Genomic DNA, 22743 nt, shown 5'->3' on the forward strand with positions numbered 1-22743 from the left:
ATATATTATATTTAAATCTAAATGCTAAATCTAAATATTATATTTAAATCTAAATCTAAATGTTAAATCTAAATGTTTAGGCTAACATGCAAATTTATTGCACGGATCAGCGGAAATACCAAAATAAAAGCTTTCCGAAAACCTCCGGTGCAAAAGTGTGCCGGTAGTGGTCAGACACGGTCTCACTCCCTAAGCGTAATAATTTTCGCTAGGTGACAAATTGTCAACATTTTATGCTTTCGGGTACACAACACGTTCCTAAATGATGGCATCGAAAACAGGAGAGCACATGAGAACCGTTTGGCCTCAATCTACACATGTTCGATCATTTTCTAAAAATCGCTTTGGAAAACACTATTTTACGTAATTTAACTGCTAGTTAAGGTTAGGAATGAGGTTATGGTTAAGGTTAGGTTTAGGGCTGGAACACATGGCTGGAACGACTATTATGGCGGGACCTTCATTCCACTGGAATTCAGCCATAACCCGGCACAGACCACGAGAAAGCACGTCCGGCAATTTAGCTGAAAACATCGGAAGATCCATTTTGTCGGCCATCCAAAGGTTCAGCAGTAGTGCACTCTTAGCAGCTGCAGTCTCCACTTCACAATCACTGCAGCACATGTCCAGCGATTTTGCTGGACATGGTCGTAGGCAAGAAGTGAAGCAGCACATGGCGAGGAGAAGTGAGGGGGAGAGCAGACACAATTTTGCACCGGAGGTTTTCGGGAAGCTTTTATTTTGGTATTTCCGTTGATCCGTACAATAAATTTGCATGTTAGCCTAAATATTTAGTTTTCTGTAACATTTAGATTTAACATTTAGCATTTAAATATAATGTTTAGATTTAATATTTAACATTTAGATTTAATATTTAACATTTGATGAAAAGTTAAAAATATTTTACTAAATGTTGTAAAAAATTACTCGAAAAAACATGTTTTTGTAAGGTTTGAGCCAAATGTGGAAAAATGTTGCCGTTAATTTCAGCATGGTTCACTTTACAAACGGCGCCCCATATTATGGCAGTGTAGTCCGTGCTGCAGGGAGAATGGACTGCCATACCCATTATGTGTCTGTGAGCGCGAGGAGGGAGAAAAATGTGAGTGGAAAAGTACGAGCTGTCACCGAGCAGAAACAATAATAACCACTGCAGCCAAGAAGAGTGCCTGACGAGCCCAGTTGTAAGTAAGCTATTAAGACTCTGCTGTAGGGGAGACCGGGGATAGTTGTAACATTTTTGACATTTCTGTCTGTAAATTGGAGCTCTTTTAAGGTAGTGGATTCAAAATGTAATGCAAAGTATTTACATGTCTCTGCTATTAAATAGTGCAGATATTTTCTCTGCAGCACAATTACCCATTGCATGGTATGGCCTCAAACACAAAGAGTGAAATGTTACAATTAACCCCATAGTCTGGGTTAGTTGTAACATATCCTGGGGTGAAATGTAACACAATGAAATAAGGGTACTAACAAAATATTAACATGTAATCTTTGTTTATTCAACACATGAATTCACTTACATCCATTTATGTAGTTATGTGTGTGTGTGACAGAATGCAGAAATCTAGCTTTTGAACATATTTCAACCCCTCAAAAAAGACAAATTATGGAATTTTCTGCAACTGAATATTTCATTAATTTTGGTTGGTCTTCCTTGAGTTTGGCCTCATTGGCTCAGTGGGCATTATAACCTACAACTCTTGCACCAATTTTGAACATAACAATGAAGCTGAAAAAATGTAGTTGTTCACCAGCATCGCAATTCCATTACTTTTTTTCATGGCTTACCTTGGTGTGGTTTGCAGAGTGCTTCAGAAAGATGAGGAAATCTGTTTCTTGCACCCATCCTGATTTATTTCCACTACCAGTACTTCCTACTGGTCCATCTCTGACACAGTGGTCTGCATAATGTATGTGTGGGAACACAAACAGTGGAGGAATTGTGTTGCCAATGGCATTAACCGCATATACAAATGCGACCAGTGAACCTCTCTCTGCTGATGTCGTTGCCCCAACTTGTTTAATATAAGTTAAAGTAATAGTGTGGCAAGTTGTAACATCTGTATTATTGTTACAACTGACCCAGACTCCTATAGCCATGAACTAGCTAACATTACAGCCAACAGCTAAAACATTAGCACTAAAGACCTACACAGAATATATCCCCATAGACATACAAATAACATAATTTAAGTTTGATGAGTTTAACTGCAAAGCAGATAATGCTATTAGAAATTGAAATAAAGTAGAAAAACTTACTTTTTGCCATACAAATGACTTTTTTTCATGTTAAATTGTCTGTGTTTGACAAAATGTGCTGATTTTTCACATGTGATAGCAGAACTGAATTGGGCATGCACAGGATGAGTCACATCATTTGAAACTTAGCCCTGATTGGAGAAATTGGAAGTGTTACAACTGACCCACGTTACAACTATCCCCGGTCTCCCCTACACTGTGTTCGTGTTTTCCTCCGAAACAACAAGTTCCGTTGGAGCAGCCTTTCAACGCCTCTCTCTATCTTTATTTTTCAGCTACGAGCCCGACACGGAACCAACGTATTAGCCAGAGGTCCCTTTACTACAGTTCGGAGCCGCGGACCTTCAGTAATAGTAATAAATCACACAGCAACAGTACATTCATGCAGTTGTAAAAAGCATGATAATATATTAAGTAATCCAAAGTATTCAGAATACGTTACTCTCATTGAGTAACGTAACGGAATCTGTAGTGGAATACATTTTAAAAGTAACCTTCCCAACACTGCCTTTGGATTATATCATCAGATAATTCAACAGGCTGATGTTTTTGGTGTCCTTAAAAGGAATGTTTAGGGGCAAGAGGGTGGCAACATCATCAACAATGTTTTAATGAAATAAGAAATAAATTACAGGGAATTCAGCCAAACTAACATTAGTTCAGAGAAACACCCAAAGCATGCTGTGAACTTCTCTGTCCTTCTTCCGAATCACTGAGTGCCCCATTAATTCTCCAGGAAATAACAATACCATTAGCAAGATAGCAAGAAGATCTAGAGTCTTTGTCTTTCCTGTCTTTACAGGATCAGTAACAAATATAAATAAATTCTTACTTGTCATTTTATGTCCTGGTTGTTTTCCAAAACACAGGCCATATTGTTTGGTCCTCCACTATTAAATGAGAGTTAAAAGATTACCTGCACTTTAACTCGTTTTATTAAAGCACCGGTTAAAAATCTTGGTGTAATCTTTCACACAAATTTAAAATGTGAAAAGCAAATCAGCGCTGTGGTCAAGAGCAGTTTGTCCCAGCTCAGGTGAATCTCAAGATTAAAATCTTTAAAAAAAAGAAGCACATCTGGCAATGATTATGGAAATGAATATGCATTCTTTTGTTATGTCTAGAGTGGACTTCTGTAATACACTGTATACTGGAATTAGTTAATCATTAATGTCTGCTTTCCAGTCACTCTTCATCCAGTCATGTTGTGGTTGAAGCTTATTTTGAAAGGGGGCCATACACAAATCTAAACAATTACTAAGAATGACTAACACAACAATTATTATCCAATTATTATCTGATTCTCCCATGAATTACTGAATACTGAATAAGTCCGGTAACTTATACAGTTTGCTTTTTGGCCAGCTTTCCTTTTAGTCTGGTATTAGAATAGACTTTATTAAGATAGCATCTCCACTTCAGTCTTAGTGACTAAAGTACAAACCTTCTTTGTGGTACAAACCCCAGTGATACCTGATTCCTAAGTACAACAAACTAGACTCCTGAATCTTACTTCCTATAATATGTAAATCAAGCCTACAGAAGGATCTTCAAAGATCCTCAAATTGAAAGATGTCACACTATTACAAAAGATTTGGATAAAAACCGCAATAAAGGACACACACTACATCACATATGACCCAGATGCAACAATGCAAAGATGTACAGATCTGAGAAACTGAGTCTTCCCATCATGTGGGTTCTAATAAGAAGCACCTCTTTTACTCATTCCAGCACTCATTTATAGAATATTTGAAGAGAAGGGTTAAAGTCCCTCCTCTGGCATATTGTTTAACTGATTGCACAACAAGAGTTCAGGTCATGGGAGCTTACACACCGTTTAACGCCCAACACCGGCTAAACAGGACCGGCAAGCATATAACTGAAGAAGGTGAGAACAACTGACATGTCTTTCAAACTTACCGGTACCTATTTTTGTGCACATAGCTTACAATGTTACTACTATGGAAGACAGAAGAAGAAACATAAAAATGTGCATGCAGTCTCATGTTTGTGCATGAAACATGTCTGACTCACAGTGTCTTTCCATACCCAAGTGTTCAGTAATGGTTCGACGTGTGGCAGTAGTTGGAGCAGGCTGTTCTGGTTTGGCCTGTATCAAGATCTGTGTGGATGAGGGGCTCGAGCCTGTCTGCTTTGAAAGCAGTGATGACATTGGCGGCATGTGGAATTTTAGAGTAAGTGGGGGCACAACCACATTGCAAAGTTTGATGATTGTTCTTACTGTTGTTGAATCCTGTTATTACTGTATATGGAGAAAGGGTTTAGCTTGTCCACAACAATCATTATAAACACTGCATTAAAGTGTAGAATGGTTGCAGAGAGATGTTTTTACCTGCTTTGCTCTTGTTTTCATGTGTGTCAACAGGAGACACCTGAGCCAGATCGAACCAGCATCTACCGGTCCTTGGTGGTCAATACCTCCAAAGAAATGATGTGCTTCAGTGATTTTCCAATGCCATCTGACTATCCCAACTTCATGCATAACTCACAGCTTCTGCAGTACTTCAGGCTCTATGCTGAACACTTTGACCTGCTTAGATACATTAACTTTCAGGTAGATGGCATCTCATCAGCTCAAGTATTCTATGAAAGCAGTGTTGTTGATATTAATGTATATTTTTCTGTGAATGTGGGCATGCACACCTCAGACCACAGTGAGGAGTGTTTTGCAAAGGCCGGATTTCTCTCTATCCGGCCAATGGGAAGTAGTGACCATAAACAAGAACGGACAGGAAGAGAGGCACATCTTTGATGCCATTCTGGTGTGCTCAGGTCACTACACCCATCCAACATTACCATTGTCTGACTTTCAAGGTAAATAAATGGACATCTTAGAGTAATAGTATTTAAATCATGACATTCTTGGAAAAAATGTTTTCCTTGTGACTGTAGCAAAATCTGTATTCCTCCAGGGCATGAAACCTTTTCTGGCAGGTGTCTTCACAGCTGGGAATATAAAGATGCAAATGCCTTCACAGGAAAAAGGGTGGTGGTGGTCGGCACTGGCAATTCTGGAGGTGATATTGCTGTGGAGATTAGCAGATCGGCCGAGAAGGTGAAATGCAAACGTTTGTTTTGTCACGGAGGTACGGGACTGAGAGAGATGATCAAATGTCGACTGTACCGCTTTTGTATCGACAGACCTTTCTCAGTACACGTCAAGGGGCCTGGGTGCTGGGCAGGATGTCCACCAATGGCGTTCCTCTCGACATTGCAGTAATCAAACGGATCAACAACGTCCTCTTCCAATTGCTCCCCAAGACTTTGGTCAACTGGGCAGCAGAGAGAGCACTGAACAATAAATATGACCACATATTGTATGGTCTAAAACCCAAACACAGGTAATGTACGTGCTTTTGAAATAGTCGTCACAACTTCACGAAACTTTAAAAAAGACAGCACAATCCCCTCAAACCTGAAAGACACTTACAATTGTAATTCCTACCTAATAAAGACGAAAATTAATCAGAATTATTTCTATATTTTTTCTTGTCTGACATAAGTCTTTCTCGAGTTTTACTCATAATTTCATCAGTACCAGCATGGCATGAGCTGACAATTAGACAACAGCATTTGTAGCAACAGAGACTTCACTACTTTACTTCTTTCACAGACTTATGGAGAGAAACCTTATGATCAATGACGATCTCCCAGGCCGAATCCTTCAGGGGGCAATAGTCATGAAGAACAATCTGGAAGGGTTCAAGGACTCTAGAGTTGTATTTGAAGATGGCACGGTGGAGAAGAACATTGACGCCGTGGTATTTTGCACAGGTTACATTGCAAAGTTCCCATTCCTACCATCAACTCTGTCAGAGGGACCATATGAAGAGGTGACACTGTACAAGTAAGTTTATGGTGGACAGAGTGGATCACTGACTTGCATGGGTATCCTCTCAAATGTAAAGTCTAGAGATTAAAGTTTGAATCATACATGATACGTTTTTTGGGGGTTGGTGCTGCAGGCAACTTTTACAGTGCTATCATATTAAAATTCTTAAAGTACCACCACAAAGTTTTATCTTTCATGTTTTAGGAGAGCGTTTCCTCCATCCCTGCAACCTCCCACACTGGCCGTCATGGGACTTTTCCAAGTAAAAGGTCCACTCATGCCTACAGTGGAAATGCAGGCTCGCTGGGCTGTTAAGGTCTTTTTAGGTAAACTCTTCAAACAAACACATAAGCTTACACTGGGTTTGGGGAAATAGTAGCTGAAACATCATATCTTTAAGGTCAGAGTCGTCTTCCAACCAAAGAGAAAATGCTGGATGTCATTGAATCTGAGAGGAGGAGAAACATGCAAAGGTAGACATCATTTCTGAAAGTTATTAAATGGCCCTGGTCGATTACTTATTCCCACTAAGGCCTGTTAATGACACAAGCAAATATTTCTTTCTCAGCTATCCCTGTCCACGGCAGGCTGTTCTACAGGTTGATTACATCCCATATCTGGATTTTATGGCTGGGGAAGTGAGTTCACTTTAGCTATAAATAAAATTTTCAACATTAATCATAGACAAATCCTTCATAACAGATTTTTATTCACAGGTAGGTGTTCGACCAAAACTCCTGAGGCTTTTTCTGAGAGACCCTGTGCTCTGGGCAAAGGTCTTCTTTGGTCCCTGCACACCTTATCAATATCGTCTTAGTGGGCCTGGAAATTGGTCTGGTGCCAGACAAGCTATCTTCACTCAGTGGGAGCGGGTTTCTCAACCGTTCAGAACCAGAGAAATACCAGACAACACCAGTAAATTTGGCTTGTGTTCTCCGCTGATGCTCACATTCACAGGAACTGTAATAATAGTCGTGCTTTTTTCTAAAGGCAAGATCGTTACGACCCTGGAAGCTGCTACTGAGATGCTGAACAAAAGCACAGTTTTTCTGAGGGAGTTGTGGTTCAGCTTACCACAGAATCCTGATATGTAATGTATTAATAGACTTAATTAACATAACAACAATTTTAACAACAAAATTATTTAACATGGATTAAAGAGGAAAGAAAACAGGTCTGTGAATCACAGAAAATCTGTTTATTTTTTTATTTCTGTGTATTCATTTCCTGCTGGCCTGCAGGGAAAGAGGAGATAAATTGGGAGTCTCCTTTTCTTGTCGTAGTGTAAAAATCATGTGCTGCAATTATGTAATATTATACAGTTGTAAAAGTACCTTCCAGTTCCAAAGGTTTGCATAATCTTCACACTGAGGCCTGCAAATGCAAATGCAAAAGGAAAAAAGAAGTCATGCACACTACAGTGCAGTTGGAGTGATTCTTAAAAACTATGTGGTTCAAACAAATGGATGGAAGTCTGAAATAAAAGAGGAAATTAAGTTTATATGTGCAAGGCTCATGTCAGAGAAAATGATAACCAACTGCAGAAGATTTTGTTAATGAAATGTTCAGTGATAGATAACAGTGCATTATGTGTATTTTGATTGACTCCTTAATATGTCGAATAGCCTGTAGTTCATAACAAGGTCCACGGGGTGTAGATTTGTCACCAAATGCATATCTAAATTTAGATGCACCATCAGATATCTTTGTTTGCTTTGACAGTTTTACTTTAGATTATACCTTTAGGTTTCTGTTAACTAAAAAAAATGAACCTTTAGTTTCTGGGTACTGATGATGAGCAGTGTGTGCCATTTAAAATATGTGAAAATGTACAAATGCACCATTTTATACCTGCAGTTCTTCTTGTCTAACACTCATGAAAAAAGCAAATAAAGACATTGCCTAAAATACTGAAAAAAAATGTTTTCATTTATATAAAACTGTGTTCTTTCGTGGTTCAGGATATGAACACTCACTCCTGGAAAAAAATATTTTAATTTGCATTGATTCTTTTGACAGACTTGAGCCTAAAAACTTTTTAGGATATGGAAGATATGAATATGATATAAATATGAAAGATAATTAACAAAACCAAAAACTTAAACAGGCAGACCAATAAAAGAGGTCAACTCAATAAACTAAACTCAAAATAACAACTAACAAAACATCAAACAAACATAAGACAAACTGACTTCCTGAAATGACAGGAGGGAACTTAAATACTAGCTTAGCTAAATCATATGACACACAAGGGGGGGGGGGGGGGGGTGACTGACATATAACCAGCTAACACAAAACTGTTAAACAAACTCCAAACACTCCCCAGGCAATGAAGCATGTGGTTTAGTCCACTGAGGCTGTCAGCAGTACTTCAGATCCCCCAGCCCTTTTGCCAGCCAGGAAGGAGAAGCCAAAACCCCAGGTAGCTCAAACAAAGAAAGATGTAACATAAAACAGAACTTTGACCTTACAGCGTTGATATGTGTGCACCCCATATTAATATTGGAAGGTTTGAACGGGAAAAAAAACTAATTTAATAAGGAAACAGTATATTTGAAAATAAGTGTAGTGACTGCAAAGTAAACTAAAGTGAAGCAACTAGTGGTGAGGTGTGGAGCTTGCCATGTGTGGCTTGCCATCACGGGCCCTAAACAGGAAACCCAGCGTTTTCTGTTTATGGAGAACAATGCAACCAGGCCCTGTAGTGTGTTATGTGTGTGTTGTCATTCATGTACAGTCTCAAGAAGTTAAAACTGCTGACCTCCCTAAAACATCCATGGTTAACCTGGGACCTCCCAAAAACTGCTAAATTAGAGCTAATCCAAAAGAACTAAGTCCAAAAGGGCAAGTAAGGAGATACAATCATCTATCTTGCTTAAGGTTGAGTTGGCATATTGTAACTCCAGTGTGTCTGTTGAAGCTCCAGTGAGGAGTAGATTATGGTTTGCAGAGTTAATGCTAAAGAAAACCACTTCGATATTAATGCTGGTATTTACTTGGAATCTGATGCTTCCGTGCACAAAGGCCCTCCCACTGGAATTTAAATTATTGCTGTTACTCAAAGACACTGACTTGAGCTCATAACAATGCTTTATTTGGCCACTTGAGCATTACTAAGACATATAAATTAATAATAATATATTTCCTATGGGCCTGGATTGAAGTCAGATGTTATATTTTCATACTTGTCACATATGTCACATAACCATGTGATTCCTCCTGTACCTCCTACTAGTACTACTATTACTTCGTTTGGGGAACTTTTTGTTACAGCATGAAAATCAATGGAGGAACCCCTTTTTTGCGACTAATGTTATTAATCTGTGTTTTACAAGTGAAAATCTCTACAGTAAATTAGGTCTGTTTGCTCCAAACACTTAGGTATTAGACCAAATCACAGCACCATTGCTAAGGACAAGTAAAACTAATTGGATTCATTTTTGCAGGAAAACTGAAGAAAATGTAAATGTTCAGTCTCATTCAGCACTTCTCTGCGTGCTGCTGAATTTAATGTAATTATCCTTGATTGACTCAAGTAATGAAAAAAAGGCACACTCACATGCAAGTTAACAACTCCAAAACAATGGGTGTGAAACAGTCATGCTATAAACATAAAACTCAACCATTTTTCAAACTGCAAACATCTGTAACAGATCAGCTAGCTGTGCAAGCATGGTTCAGAGAGTGGCAGTGATCGGTGCAGGACCCTCGGGAGTGACGAGCATCAAAGGCTGTCTGGATGAAGGTCTGGAGCCCACATGTTTTGAAAGCAGTGATGACATTGGAGGTCTTTGGAGATTTAAGGTGGGAAACAATGGGGTTTTTGGGGGGGATATAAATGACAGCATATTGAAGTGAAGCTTAACATTCAAATTGTTGAATCGTTTCTTGCAAGGTTTACTGTTTTTAAATACAGACACGTAAATGGAAGTTCAAAATTTAGAAAAGAAATTGTAAAAAAAAAAAAAAAAAGTAAAAAACGAGCTTTTGAAAAAAGTTGAAAAATTAGTTGCTTTAAATTCTTGAATCATGTATTTCAAACAACCTTTGTTGGGAATATGTGACAATGTGATCTGCAGTGCTATTTTTTCTGTAGTGACACACACAGAGATGCAGCTTTGCTGAGAATGACTTGTGCAACGTTAAAGCAGAGATCCCAGAAAATGTACTTAACTGGCTGGTCTAACATGGATCAAGTGTTAAAATGAAGAGCAGTTCAGTTATTTTGATACTGAAGTGAAGTGCAGAATCTGTTCTCAGCTGTTTTGTGGTTTTAACAAAAGCTACATTACTAAAGTAGCTTTGTAAAATGTAAATTCCTTAATGCACTGCTCATACATCAATTCAAAGTTTAAAATAAACAATTTAAATTTCACTGGAGTGAAGGAGAGAGATGGTATCAAAGTTGGAGAGAGTGGGCAACTATCCCACAGAAACGTGTGAAAATAGAGAAGACACATCCAGGGATTAAGAGACCTGTAAGACACTGACAGAGTTTTGAAATATACTTAAAGTCAGAGTTTAAATAGAAGCAAAGTTGCATTGTGTTTCGTTTTTTGTCTTTATGTTCTCCTCCTTCAGGAGAAGCCAGAGCCGGGGCGGGCCAACATCTATAAGTCAGTGATCATCAACAGCTCCAAAGAGATGATGTCTTTCAGCGACTTCCCGCCTCCTGCTGACCTCCCTAACAACATGCACCACTCTGAGGTCCTGCTGTATCTGCGTCTGTATGCTCAGACGTTCAACCTGCTGCCACGCATACGCTTCCAGGTTGGTGATCTTCATAAAAAAGAAAAAACTGTGTTTGTGTTTGTGTCAGACTACTGTAATCAGCGTGAGGCAGACGACAAATTTTGAAGTGACGGGTCAGTGGGAGGTGGAGACGGAGAGCAGAGAGGGTCAGAGGGAGACCCGTGTTTTTGATGCCGTGATGGTTTGCACTGGACATTTCACCCAGCCTCACCTGCCACTCAGAGACTTCCCAGGTAAATTTAAGAAATGCAGCAGCTGCTCTTGCTCCAACACAACAGATGTCACACACTGTGTTGTCTGTTAATGTTTCCAATGGTGGTTGAAATGACTGACAAATATTTATATTTAGCGACAAATTCAGTATTTATTTATTTTTAATCATTCCAGGTATTGAGAGTTTCCGAGCCAAATATTTCCACAATTGGGAATACTGCAGTGCTGAGGGTCTGGAGGAGAAAAGGGTGGTGGTCATCGGGATTGGGAACTCTGGTGGTGATATTGCTGTGGATGTCAGCAGGGTTGCGGAGAAGGTAAGCTGCTGTGCTACATTTCTTTACTTCTATGTTGTATTCAAAAAGAACAGTGATGTTTATGAATATGAAAGCACTGTATTCTTAAAGGAATATAACTCGTGAATCTGAAACCTCCTTGTGCTGACATGACCTGCAGGTGTACCTCAGTACCAGAAGTTGAGCATGGGTTGTTGGCCGTGTAGGGCCAGGGGGACTTCCACTAAATGTTGTCGGGAGTTCTTGAATGGACGCACTGATACGAAAGCTCTTCCCCTCATGGACCAACACAATGTTGGAGAAGAAGCTGAATCAAGCGCTGGACCACAAACTATATGGCCTGAAACCGAAACATGGGTAAAAGCATGGTCAAACGTTTGAATTAAAAATACATCATCATAACCGAGAACTTCAAAAATTATGTGTTAAATGTTCCAAAGGAATTGTAACAAAAGGTAAATGCAATACTAAAGTATACATTTGTTAAAAGAGCGAGAATCTGAAACACACATGGTGTAATGTGCAGCATGTTTATATAAACAAAGTTTTTTATGTATGTATGAATGTATTTATTTAGATAACAGTGACTTGATATCTTGCCATGACTACTGTATGTTTGCACCAGGTATTTGTGTCTAACTGCCTTGGTCACTAACATAGCTCCTGTAAAACTGCATTCAGCTTTTTTGCACAGATTCCTATAGTGAATGATGACTTGCCGGCTCGAATCATCTCAGGTCGTGTTGCAGTGAAACCAAACGTGGGGGAGTTCTGTGGGTCTACAGTAGTGTGGTCTTTGTTGATGGAAGCACCATAGACAAGGTGTTTATGACTTCAACAACTATTCTGTTCAGGTGAAAAATATAGGATATCCAAGTAGTAATTCTTGGACTGTCCCTTTTCATTTGGTTTTATTTTTGAAATGATGTAAAGGGGATTTAAATGCACATGTTCATCTAATCCCAGGGTTGTTTGTCTGTCATACAGGTGGATGTGGTTGTGTCTGCCACAGGGTACAACTACAGCTTTCCTTTCCTGCCCTCAGCTCTACAGGCTAAATGTGGTTACAGGCTGCAGCTCTACAAACATGTGTTCCCTCCTGCACTGACCTCACCAACACTGGCAGTGGTGGGCTTCATACATGGCTTTGGTGCTATTAACCCTCTGGCTGAGATGCAGGCTTGTTGGGCTACAAGAGTGTTTAAAGGTAAAACATAAAAAGGTGTAGGAGAATATTTTGATTGTGCAAAGTCATGGAAGGGGTTTCAGTAGGAATTCTGCGATGTATGCTTTATATTTTGAATTGAGAAAACACTAGAGCTATTAATGCAAACCTAAAGTATATGCTCCAGTGCAAAAGTAAGATCATCATGCAATAACTCTGTGTTTGAAATTGTTCTGAATTTTCCATGACAGGTTTAACAGCCCTCCTCACAGAGGAGAACATGATGAAGGAAATTGAGAAGGACACGGCAACCATGTATCAGATCAGAAGAAGGAAATTATTTTTAAGATATGTTAAAAGGCTGCTCATCTCCACCAGAATCCTTATTTTTTGTATTCTGATTAATGTTTTACAAAGTCTCTTAGCTTAGACTGGTTAATATATGCTTTTTCAGTGTCATCTGTTATTTCTTTATTTGCTTCTCTGTTAGGTTTGCATGCTCAGAACGCAACCCACTGCAAGTTCACTACATCCCTTACATGGACTCTCTGTCTGAAGAGGTGGGGGTAAGGCCAAACATACCATGGCTCTTTTTTAAGGACCCAACACTGGCACTGCAGGTTTTTTTAGGACCCTGCACACCATACCAATACCGTCTGACTGGACCAGGAAAGTGGGCTGGAGCCCGTCAGGCTATCCTCACTCAGTGGGACCGGGTGTTTCAGCCTTTTAAGACCAGAGTGGTAACAGAACCAAAGCCAGACATCAAACATTCTTCTAAACTGAGCATAATAATGTTTCTCTCAGGTGCTGCTCTGTTGTGTTGTATCTTCTACAATAAGCTCCACTTTGTCTCTTACTTCTCTGCTTCTTCATTCCAGAGATCTCTTCAGTTAATTGCAGGGTGAATGAAGGAGATGTAGGCAGAGATTGTTTTTACACTACAGTGCATAACTTGTCAAGCTGAATAAGAAATAAAAAATATATATTAAAATTAAAATATTAAAAATGAAAAAACTGGATTTGTTAAATCTGCACAATTGATTGTGTTTGTTTTTCGTGGTGTGGTTTTTGGTAACTGTTGCTTTTTTGCATCATGCCTATCTACAGAAACTTGTATTTGAGTCACTGTTTAATACTGGCAGCAGAAAATTATTTTCAATGATTAATTTTATATGGTATGGTTCAAACAAAGTTGCTAAAGTTAAACTTATGCACTCACTGGCCAGTTTGTTAGGTACAGAAAACTCAATGCATTTAAGCCTTCAGACATTGCTAAGACAACATGTTGAAGTTCAACCCGAGCATCAGAATGGAGATAAAAGTTGATTGAACTGACTGAATGTGGCTTGCGTGTGGTTGTTTGTGGCATTTCTGATATTTCAGAAACTGCTGATCTGTGGGATTTCCCCGCAAGTCACCTCCAGAGTTTTTAGAGAATGGTCCAAAAAAGAGAAAAATGTTAACCACACATTATAACTAAGGTATTCAGAAGATCATCACTGAATATACAAACACATTAAAGCAAAGGGGCTACAGCAGCATACCATTGTGGGTGCAACAACCAGAAAACAATTCATACAAGCTCATACAAGATTGATATTAATATCGCTGAACAATCAAAGTGCAACAGCATGAGCTATTCAATAGATGTCAGTGATTAGCTGCTATACACAGCATGCCACGACATTTTCCTCACAGTAAAGTAAGGTGCACTAAAGTTCACCAGAAACTGAACATTAGTGCATCTTACTTGTGGAACCATAAGAAAATCTTTTATCCATAGGAATGAATAATCATTAAATATTGTTAGTACAGATAAAAGTGTCCAATCTGCAAAATGAAGACTGAGTAATTCGCCCCCTGGTGGTACATACGAAAGCCTGATCCTGTGAGCCTGATCCGCAAGGTCAAGGAATCATCCACTTACAGACAAACCAATCCACACCAATACAAATCACTGCACAGATCTGTTGCTGTGCAAGTGTAGCAAAAGTCACGTGTTTAAAAAAAACAAAAACCAGCCAGAACTTAAGCATGGTTGTGAATACGCACACCCAAACAGATGAAATCCCACTTAAAACACAGTACATTACAAATGTAAATTAAAAGAATTCCTTTTTTTCCCCATCCTGTACTGTAGTAATTGGAATTATTGTCTGAAGGCCAAGAAACAGGAAAGTGACAGGTGACAGGAAAGAAAAAGAAGAAGGAAAGAAAAGTTGGGAAGAGAGTTAACAGAAGGAGAGGAAAGAAAAATGGAGGAGAAGAGGGATAGAGAGAAAAGACACTGGATATCTGCTTGATCACCTGCTGAAATAAAGCAACAATAAAGCAACAACCAACATAAGCATAAGTAACAGTAAATAAGTAAATAATAACAGTAAATAAGTAAAAGAAATGCTAAACTAGCGTGGACAAAGTACCCCTTGCACTTAGCCACAGAGTTAGCCTCAGTCATTGTAGTTGGACCAGAGATGGTGAGTTCAGAGTTCATTTCAGTCTCATTCTGTTTACTCATATTAACTCTCCTTATAGGTCAGCAGTCCATCCAAGGCCTTGCTTGCTTTGGAATCAATGATTAGCACCCTACTTGCACAGCTCTCACTCTAGCTACTACTAGGCTACAGGCAACACAAAAATTATTTTTTTCTTCAACGTACTAGAGGTAAGAACTTTGTATAACATTTGAGTTCATAAGTGTAGCAGAATCAAGAGTAATGTTTACAGCACTTTGTAATGTATGTAGGCTACCACTCCTGCAGGCAGTAGCCTATTGGCTATCAGTGATTCCTGAGATTAGGGACGAAACAGGTTTTAATTTTCTAAAATATATTTTTTTGATTTTTCAAAAACATATTTACATATAATTGTTACACAAAGTTTTGGCTGTCTCACCATGTTTTGGTACAATCTCCCAGGTGTAACATTTTTTAATAATTTATGTTTTTGCTGGAGAAGTGCAAGGTTTTTGTCAACACCGTCAGACACAAAGAAATGCAAAAATATATATTTTAAATTAAGTTGTTTCAGCTATTTTGACTATTAGCAGCTTCTCTATTCTATTGTTTATGCACATATGTTTTCAAAGTAATTATACTACATTCAAAAGTAAGATTGTTTTGGCTTTTTATTATTAAAGTTACAGTCATACATATTTTCAGAAGCTTGTATTTAATCTCTATAAGAAACAATCATATTAAGCAGAATGCAAATTACACATTTATTGAAAAAATTAAGTATTTTTATTGGAAGATCATGAGGGAGGAAAATATATGGTTCTCCAAAAGAGAAAAATAAACCAAAACTCCATATTATGGAGTTGACAAGGTGCTGATGGTGGTGACACAAATCTGACGGTGTTGACACACTAGTAGCAAACAAGATATTATTTCTTTCAAAATAACTATTAAACCTTAGCAACCTTTGTAATATCACAAGACACATAACAATTCTGTTTTTGCACATGTCAAGTTCTACATCTTAATAGTTCACCAGCAAGTAGCTACCTACTACTCCTTGATTCCTAAAGTACTCTGTGGTTGTGTGTTTAGACCCTGCTGTACTTCCTCTCCTTTTGTCTCTCTGTGCTTTCTTCCAAAACCTTCTCTTCTGCCTTTTTTCTCTTTCTTTCAGATCACTGATGTTCTTTATTTTTCTCTTTTTCACTCTATTTCTCCATCTTTCCCTTTCCTTTATGAGAAACTCTTTCTTCAACTCGGGCTGGCTGTTAATTTTTTCTCTCCTTCTTTTTTGATACTCCCTGTTCCTTCTCTTTCATTTCTCTACTGACAGGTTTCCCTTTGCTATTCTAGCCTGAAATGAACCATTTTGTAATCACTATAATTTTTCTGAACCTTATGCTTTTTTACAAGATAACAGAATAAAGATCAACGCTGTCAATAATAATAATATTGAACGGGTTGCATTGTTGCACTTTGTCATGTTTCTCAGGTCTTTGTCTGAATGTCCTATGAACATTACCTGTCATGTTCTCATGTTGTTGCTAAGGATTGTCTCATTGCACTGAAGTCACACTGGGTTAAATATTTACACTTAGGTTTTAAGGGGTATTTTTTTTTTCTTCATTATTTTATTTACGTTTTGTACGGAAGCCCCAGACGCAATTTCATTGTTCTTTGACAATGACAATAAATAAATACTTGACTTGACTGTCGTCATATCATCTAGGGCAGGACTAGGCAACTCCAGGCCTCAAGTGCTGGTGTCCTGCAGGTTTTAGATGTGTCTTTGATCCAACACAGCACTTTCAAATTGCCAAATTACCAACTCAGCATGTCTTGAAGTCCTCCAGAGGCCTGGTAATGAACTAATCATTTAATTCAGGTGCGTTGAGCCAGGGTAATATCTACAAAATCTAAAAACCTGCAGGACACAGGCACTCGAGGCCTGGATTTGCCTACCCCTGGTCAAGAAGAAACTGCTACATCAGGTTAAAAGTCTGTTTCAGCTTTTTCTGTTTCTTCCGAAGGTAATTACTTGTTGCGTACAGCTCTTTGGCTGCAGTTTGTTAACAGTAAACATTTTTGAACCGATCTGATGTCTCTTTCGCAGAGCTGCAGCATGAGTCGTCGTGTGGCAGTGATTGGTGGAGGGGCTTCAGGTCTGGCCTGTATCAAGTGCTGTTTGGATGAGGGGCTGGAGCCTGTGTGCTTCGAAAGTAGTGATGATATTGGTGGTCTGTGGAGGTTTAAGGTTGGTGCTTTCCTTTTACTAGATTAATTATGTAAGCGGTAATAAAAAGAAACATCTGGATGAGCACTTTAAAACTAATTGGCCACAGGTTTATTTAAATTGGAGACTTCTAAGTACAAAATAAATCTAAATTTGAAACCCTTTTTAGAAAAAATGGGTGCCTATTCTCTGGACTAAAAATGTGAGGGACCATCTGGCAAACCTAATCAATGTGGAAAGGTATAAAAGCGCTACAACTTTTTTTTTGAGTAGTGTTGCTGCCATAAATTTTTAAAATTACATTTCACACAGCAGAACATCTCAGCATCTCAATTTTAAATTTTCATTTTGAAAATCATCAGGTACAAGAGCCAAACTAAAACTGACTGAAAAGACAGCCGATGTCTAAAGAAAATCTCAAAAACCTCCAGAAAGCCTGGAGAAGCAGCACTCAAGACCACTTTATAAAATTGTCTGGTTCCTTTCAAGAAAAATATAAATGGATGGCTCAAGATTTTTGCACAATACTGTAGATATTATTGAAGTAATTAAGTCTCCAACATCAAGTGTTATATGAAGTATATGTCACCTTATGCACTGTAAAGTAGTCTTATCAATAATACAGCAGACTTTTATTGGTAGATTTATACTCTAAAATAAATGGCGTGAAAAACAAAGTACAATATTTGCAGTAGATGTGTAATAACATAGATATAAATGAACTACAAATGTAATAAAACTGTGCTCAAGCCTATGACGAGCATTGAAAGAGTAATGGTGCTTCAGGTCAATTATCTTTTTAAATAAATTTCCCCCTTTAGGAGAATCCAGAGCCAGACAGGGCCAGCATCTACCACTCTGTCATCATCAACACCTCAAAGGAGATGATGTGTTTCAGTGACTTTCCCATCTCGGCACACTTCCCAAACTACATGCACAACTCCCTCATCATGGACTACTTTTGGCTGTATGCTGACCACTTCCAGCTCACCAAGCACATACGCTTTAATGTAAGAATGCTTTATGATGTCTGAAATGGTAAATAGTATCACATAATTAAAAAATAAATAAATAAAATTAAATCCTAATTACTCCAACATTAATTTCATAGAAAAAAAAAACTTTGTTCTGTCCCCTGCGTCTGTCTTTCTGTTGTCCAGACCAAAGTCTTGCAGGTGAAGCAGAAATCAGATTTTTCTCATTCAGGCGAGTGGGTTGTTGAAACAGAGAACAAGGATGGCAAGAAGGAGAAACACAGTTTTGAAGCTGTGATGATCTGTATTGGACATCACTGCAACCCCAACATGCCTCTTCATGACTTTCCAGGTAACCCTTGCACTACAAGCTATCAACATTCAATTCAGTGCCAGTTTGGGAGTAAGCGGATGAAGACAGGACAAAGAAATGCTGTGGAAGTGAGCCAGAGATTAATAATAACTAATAATTAAATCCAGAGAGGTGTATTAACACATACTAAGCAAAAAAGATGACTGATGAAGAAACACAAAATGCATCGGTGGAATCCTAGACCTATTGCAGTATAACTAAGGGAGGATTTTGGGTCACCTGATCCAACTATATACTTTATCAAAAGGAACGTTATTCTTATCTTATAGTTCACTCAAGGGGCAGAACTAATCAACCTTCAACAAAGCATGAGTGAAACTTTTGCGTGTCTTCAAATATAGATCAGTCTTTTTATAGCAGAAGTATTGAAACATTGTGTCTACCCACCATAAGTCTGTCTTATTTTCTTCAGGCATTGACACTTTCACGGGGAAGTATTTCCACAGCAGAGACTACAAGACTCCCGAGGAGTGGAGGAATAAAAAGGTCGTGGTGATTGGAATTGGAAACTCTGGAGGAGACATAGCAGTGGAACTGAGTAGAGTCACCAAGCAGGTTGGAATGAGTTTGTCGCATCATTAGAGAAAAAATGTGTCTGAACTGGTTGAGTATTTAACATTCTTAGTGATGAAAATAATTTCACGTGACGTTTCAACATTCTCACAGTTTTAGGCTGAAAACAGTTTAAATACTACACAAGCAGTGACCTGTGACACATGGATGTGGACATTAAAGAAGACGTAACAGCAAAACTTGCTAATTTTTTTTGTTTCCTTCATTCAAGCTTTACCTGAGCACTCGAAGGGGAGCATGGATTCTGAATAGAGTCTGGGACAATGGGATTCCTGTTGACTTGTTTTCTAACAGGGCGACAGGTTTCCTAAGAAAAAATCTTCCCTTTGGTGTTTTCTGTAGTCTGAGAGAGAGCCGGCTCAACAAAAAATTTGATCACGCTCTGTACAACCTAAAGCCAAGGCACAGGTATAGTATTCTACTAATACATTACATTTTACAATGTAATTGGTGTCTGGATTGTTTCATGTCGGAATTTGTTTTGTATTTTTGACTTTTTATTTCAGGGTGTTCAGCCAACATCCCACAGTGAATGATGAGCTTCCCAACCGCATCCTCTCTGGAACAGTTCAGGTGAAACCCAACATCCGCAGATTTCAAGGTTCCAGTGTGGAGTTTGATGATGGCAGTGTAGTGGAAGATGTTGACCTGGTGGTAGGTCTGGAATTACATACTTTTCTTCACCTTCATAGAGATCAGTGAAATTGACTTTCGACTAACATGGACCGCTGTCTTTCAGGTGTTTGCTACAGGATACCAGTTTTCCTTTCCATTCCTGGCTTCACAGGTGGTCTCTGTGTCTAACAACAAAGCATCTCTGTACAAATATGTGTTTCCTCCTGAGCTCGAACACCCGACTCTGGCTATCATTGGTCTAGTGCAGCCACTGGGAGCCATTATGCCCATCTCTGAGATGCAGGCCAGATGGGCTACACGTGTCTTCAAAGGTAAAAAATTACTTTTTCTTTAACACAGCTTTTTCTCATCACTCAGGATTTTAGAATTTTTATAGAGTTGTTATTTTTACTACAGTAAACAGCTTTGTCCCCTTTCAAACAGGCTGCATAAAGCTTCCTCCATCAGCTGCCATGCTAAAAGATATTCAGTGTAAGCAGGAAGCCATGGCTCAAAGGTAATGAAGTGGATTTACTAAGCTTTATAGAAACCTATGTTTAAGATCTGCATCTTCATATGTTCAACTCAAACTTTTTTAGGTATGTCACCAGTCAGAGACACACCATCCAGGTGGACTACATCAGCTACATGGATGAAATAGCAGAGCTAGTGGGAGTTCAACCCAACATCCCAAGGATGCTGCTGACTGACCCCAGGCTGGGAATGAATGTGCTCTTTGGTCCCTGCACGCCGTACCAGTATCGTCTCAGGGGGCCAGGAAAGTGGGCTGGAGCCCGCCAGGCAATCCTCACTCAGTGGGAGAGAGTGACTCAACCTATGCAGACCAGACCATGTGATGAGCTCAAACCCAGCAGATCATATAAGTGGCCTCTGCTTCTGTCGGCTGCTGCTTTGTCCTTCACTGTCTATGTTAAAAGGAACAACCTTCCAGCTTTCCTTCAGGATCCCACTGCTTTGCTATACAGGCTTAAAATAATGAAAGTTTAATCAGTTTACTTGGCTGAAGTCAGCCAGGCCATCATCGCATAGTGAGAACGAATGGTTCGACTTCTAATGACCACAGTGGCATGAGGACCACAATAGACCTTCTAATAGTATAATAGTACTAATGTTAACGAAGAGGCTGCATTAGACTGTTTTTAACAATGAAAGACATGAGTTTTTAAAATATACATTCTGGATTTGTTTAACTCTGCACTAGAATCTGAACAGAAGTGTTTCTGCAGCTTTCTTAAAATTTTGTTTTTTAATTTTATTTTCTGGCAAATAACTCAGCCAACAATCTGTGGTCGTTCCAGTAGCCAGTAATGAAATTTTCTAATAAAATTTCTAATAAATAATTTCCATAAGTCTACATGTTTTCTACAGTTACTTTATGGCCACTTGCGGCTTTTGCTTAGAGTGTCAAGCTTAAGAGTCCATGATTTTTCTTTCTTCTTTTAAAGTATTTATTATTTTTAGGGCTCAAAGATTTGTGTCATGTTTAGAGGCAGGACTCGCACCCACGGCTGCATACAGTGCATTTATTCACAGTCAACAGAAAAAACACCGTTCAAAAAATATCTTAGCAGTTGGAAGGTCCAGTCTCCACAAGGTTTCCTTTTAGATGCAGACAAAGTAGCTTTGTCACACCAGAGTCAGCTCACCACTCGATATCTCACAATTTCTAAATGCTGTGCACAGGGACAGACCAGTTAACGTATCTTCACAATTAACCCAAAAAATAGGAGCAGGAGCAACGCTTCATTTACCGCTTTCAAGGCAACAATCCAGCAAAGACTGATCCACTGCTCCTTCCTTATGAAGCTGCCCAAACGAGATCATCAGAGCAGGTGTGTTCCTGCCACCAGGTGTGTGTCTGAAACTTGGTCCCCACAATGCAGAAAGGCCAGTGCATACAAACGCACATAAATACAAACAAACAGAGAAAATGAGAGAATGAAGACAGACTAAAACACAACAATTGGCAGGTTGAGGACTTGCAGTACCCTGGCAGTTTTTTAACACTTAAAGGTTGATTTAATAATGCATGAAAACATACGCAAGCATATCAGTGCTGTTTGACAGTGTTTCATTAGAAGTAGCAAAGTAAGTTAAAAAAAATATTTAAGCAGTGTCACTGCGGTATTTGAAGATCCTGTTTCATCAGCAGGAAATGTCCCTGCTTCCTTAAAATCCTTTACTTACCTCTCAGCTGGTCCAACATATAACAAAGCTTGATACTGCTTGACGTTTGTTGCTGAATTTTCAGTTGAAACTGGTATCGACATAAATGACTGCTTGGAAAAACTTTCAGTTGCCACTGTAGAATTCAGCTTGTGGCACATAATTTGAAGAGGGAATTGATGCTGCTTCACTTTGTCCGGCTGTTTCTGAAATTTAGGGTCATGCATTTCATGGTGGAAAGCTAAACCAGGTCATTTTGAAACAGTCACGTCTGACATTGGACGTTGGACTTTAACAACTTGAAAACAAAACCAATAAGCTTTTCATTCCAAGACCCCGGGTAGTCAGTCCCACTTTTCCTCTGATACAAAGACATATCTCTATCGTATAACCTCTTAGGTATAGGGCTTTATGAAAGGTGCCGCTCCTTGACTTTAGCCCACAGAAAACCCTAAAAATGTAACCGTTTCATTTGAGTCCAGAACATTTCATATCCTTTTTTTCTTTTTTAACACAAAGAAGACAAAGACTTACAGAAGTAAACACATATTAGTATGACAGTTTTACAATGAGGCTTACTTCTTTATGCAGAAAAAGATCTTGAGTGAGCTTGTAAATTCACACTGACGTTATACACGGTTGGATTTCTGTAAATAAATAACCAGAACAAACCACTGATCACACCGGTTGGCTGGCAGCGGGATCCGTGCCTTCTAAAGACAAACACAGCATGTAGTATCTCCGGATGACTGTTAAATGCAGCATATAACATGATGTTT

At 38.8% G+C, this 22743-nt stretch overlaps 2 protein-coding genes, 1 long non-coding RNA gene and 1 pseudogene across 6 annotated transcripts; 3 read left to right on the plus strand and 1 right to left on the minus strand.

The window, feature by feature from the left end:
* The first annotated feature begins 1114 nt into the window (after positions 1 to 1114).
* Positions 1115 to 9829, plus strand: LOC146680175 (flavin-containing monooxygenase 5-like). Of its 3 annotated transcripts, none has more exons than XM_085447957.1 (12): positions 1115 to 1184; positions 2541 to 2618; positions 4323 to 4463; positions 4655 to 4843; positions 4938 to 5103; positions 5202 to 5344; positions 5431 to 5630; positions 5903 to 6136; positions 6326 to 6447; positions 6522 to 6594; positions 6690 to 6759; positions 6838 to 8031. In XM_085447957.1, exons 3-12 carry the CDS (start codon positions 4332 to 4334, stop codon positions 7213 to 7215), a joined length of 1707 nt encoding a protein of 568 aa, XP_085304083.1. In that variant the 5' UTR covers positions 1115 to 1184; positions 2541 to 2618; positions 4323 to 4331; the 3' UTR covers positions 7216 to 8031. The 3 variants fall into 3 exon arrangements, with proteins under 3 accessions (XP_085304083.1, XP_085304082.1, XP_085304081.1); XM_085447956.1 differs by lacking the exons at positions 1115 to 1184; positions 2541 to 2618 and adding exons at positions 3817 to 4156; positions 9775 to 9829 and having other exon boundaries at positions 6838 to 7036; XM_085447955.1 differs by lacking the exons at positions 1115 to 1184; positions 2541 to 2618 and adding an exon at positions 3818 to 4156.
* Positions 9794 to 13851, plus strand: LOC146680176 (flavin-containing monooxygenase 5-like; annotated as a pseudogene). Its single transcript, XR_014917877.1, has 9 exons — positions 9794 to 9925; positions 10703 to 10891; positions 10941 to 11106; positions 11261 to 11403; positions 11543 to 11739; positions 12064 to 12204; positions 12370 to 12589; positions 12799 to 12869; positions 13036 to 13851. The product of XR_014917877.1 is annotated as a flavin-containing monooxygenase 5-like (transcript).
* Positions 13852 to 15105: 1254 nt separating this feature from the next.
* On the plus strand, positions 15106 to 21152 carry LOC146680177 (flavin-containing monooxygenase 5-like). Its single transcript, XM_085447682.1, has 10 exons — positions 15106 to 15215; positions 17123 to 17263; positions 18064 to 18252; positions 18403 to 18568; positions 19002 to 19144; positions 19374 to 19570; positions 19669 to 19816; positions 19902 to 20109; positions 20222 to 20294; positions 20377 to 21152. Exons 2-10 carry the CDS (start codon positions 17132 to 17134, stop codon positions 20783 to 20785), a joined length of 1665 nt encoding a protein of 554 aa, XP_085303808.1. The 5' UTR covers positions 15106 to 15215; positions 17123 to 17131; the 3' UTR covers positions 20786 to 21152.
* A 155-nt stretch (positions 21153 to 21307) lies between these two features.
* On the minus strand, positions 21308 to 22576 carry LOC146680178 (uncharacterized). The gene is made up of 2 exons (XR_014917858.1): positions 21550 to 22576; positions 21308 to 21471 (listed from the first exon to the last, which is right to left on the minus strand). It is a non-coding gene; the product is annotated as an uncharacterized LOC146680178 (long non-coding RNA).
* Between the last annotated feature and the right edge of the window lie 167 nt (positions 22577 to 22743).

This window comes from Copadichromis virginalis, linkage group LG23 (genome assembly GCF_057382275.1).
Source record: "Copadichromis virginalis isolate Kocher_CV1m ecotype Utaka linkage group LG23, C_Virginalis_male_GT1.1, whole genome shotgun sequence".
NCBI classification, from domain to species: domain Eukaryota; kingdom Metazoa; phylum Chordata; class Actinopteri; order Cichliformes; family Cichlidae; genus Copadichromis; species Copadichromis virginalis.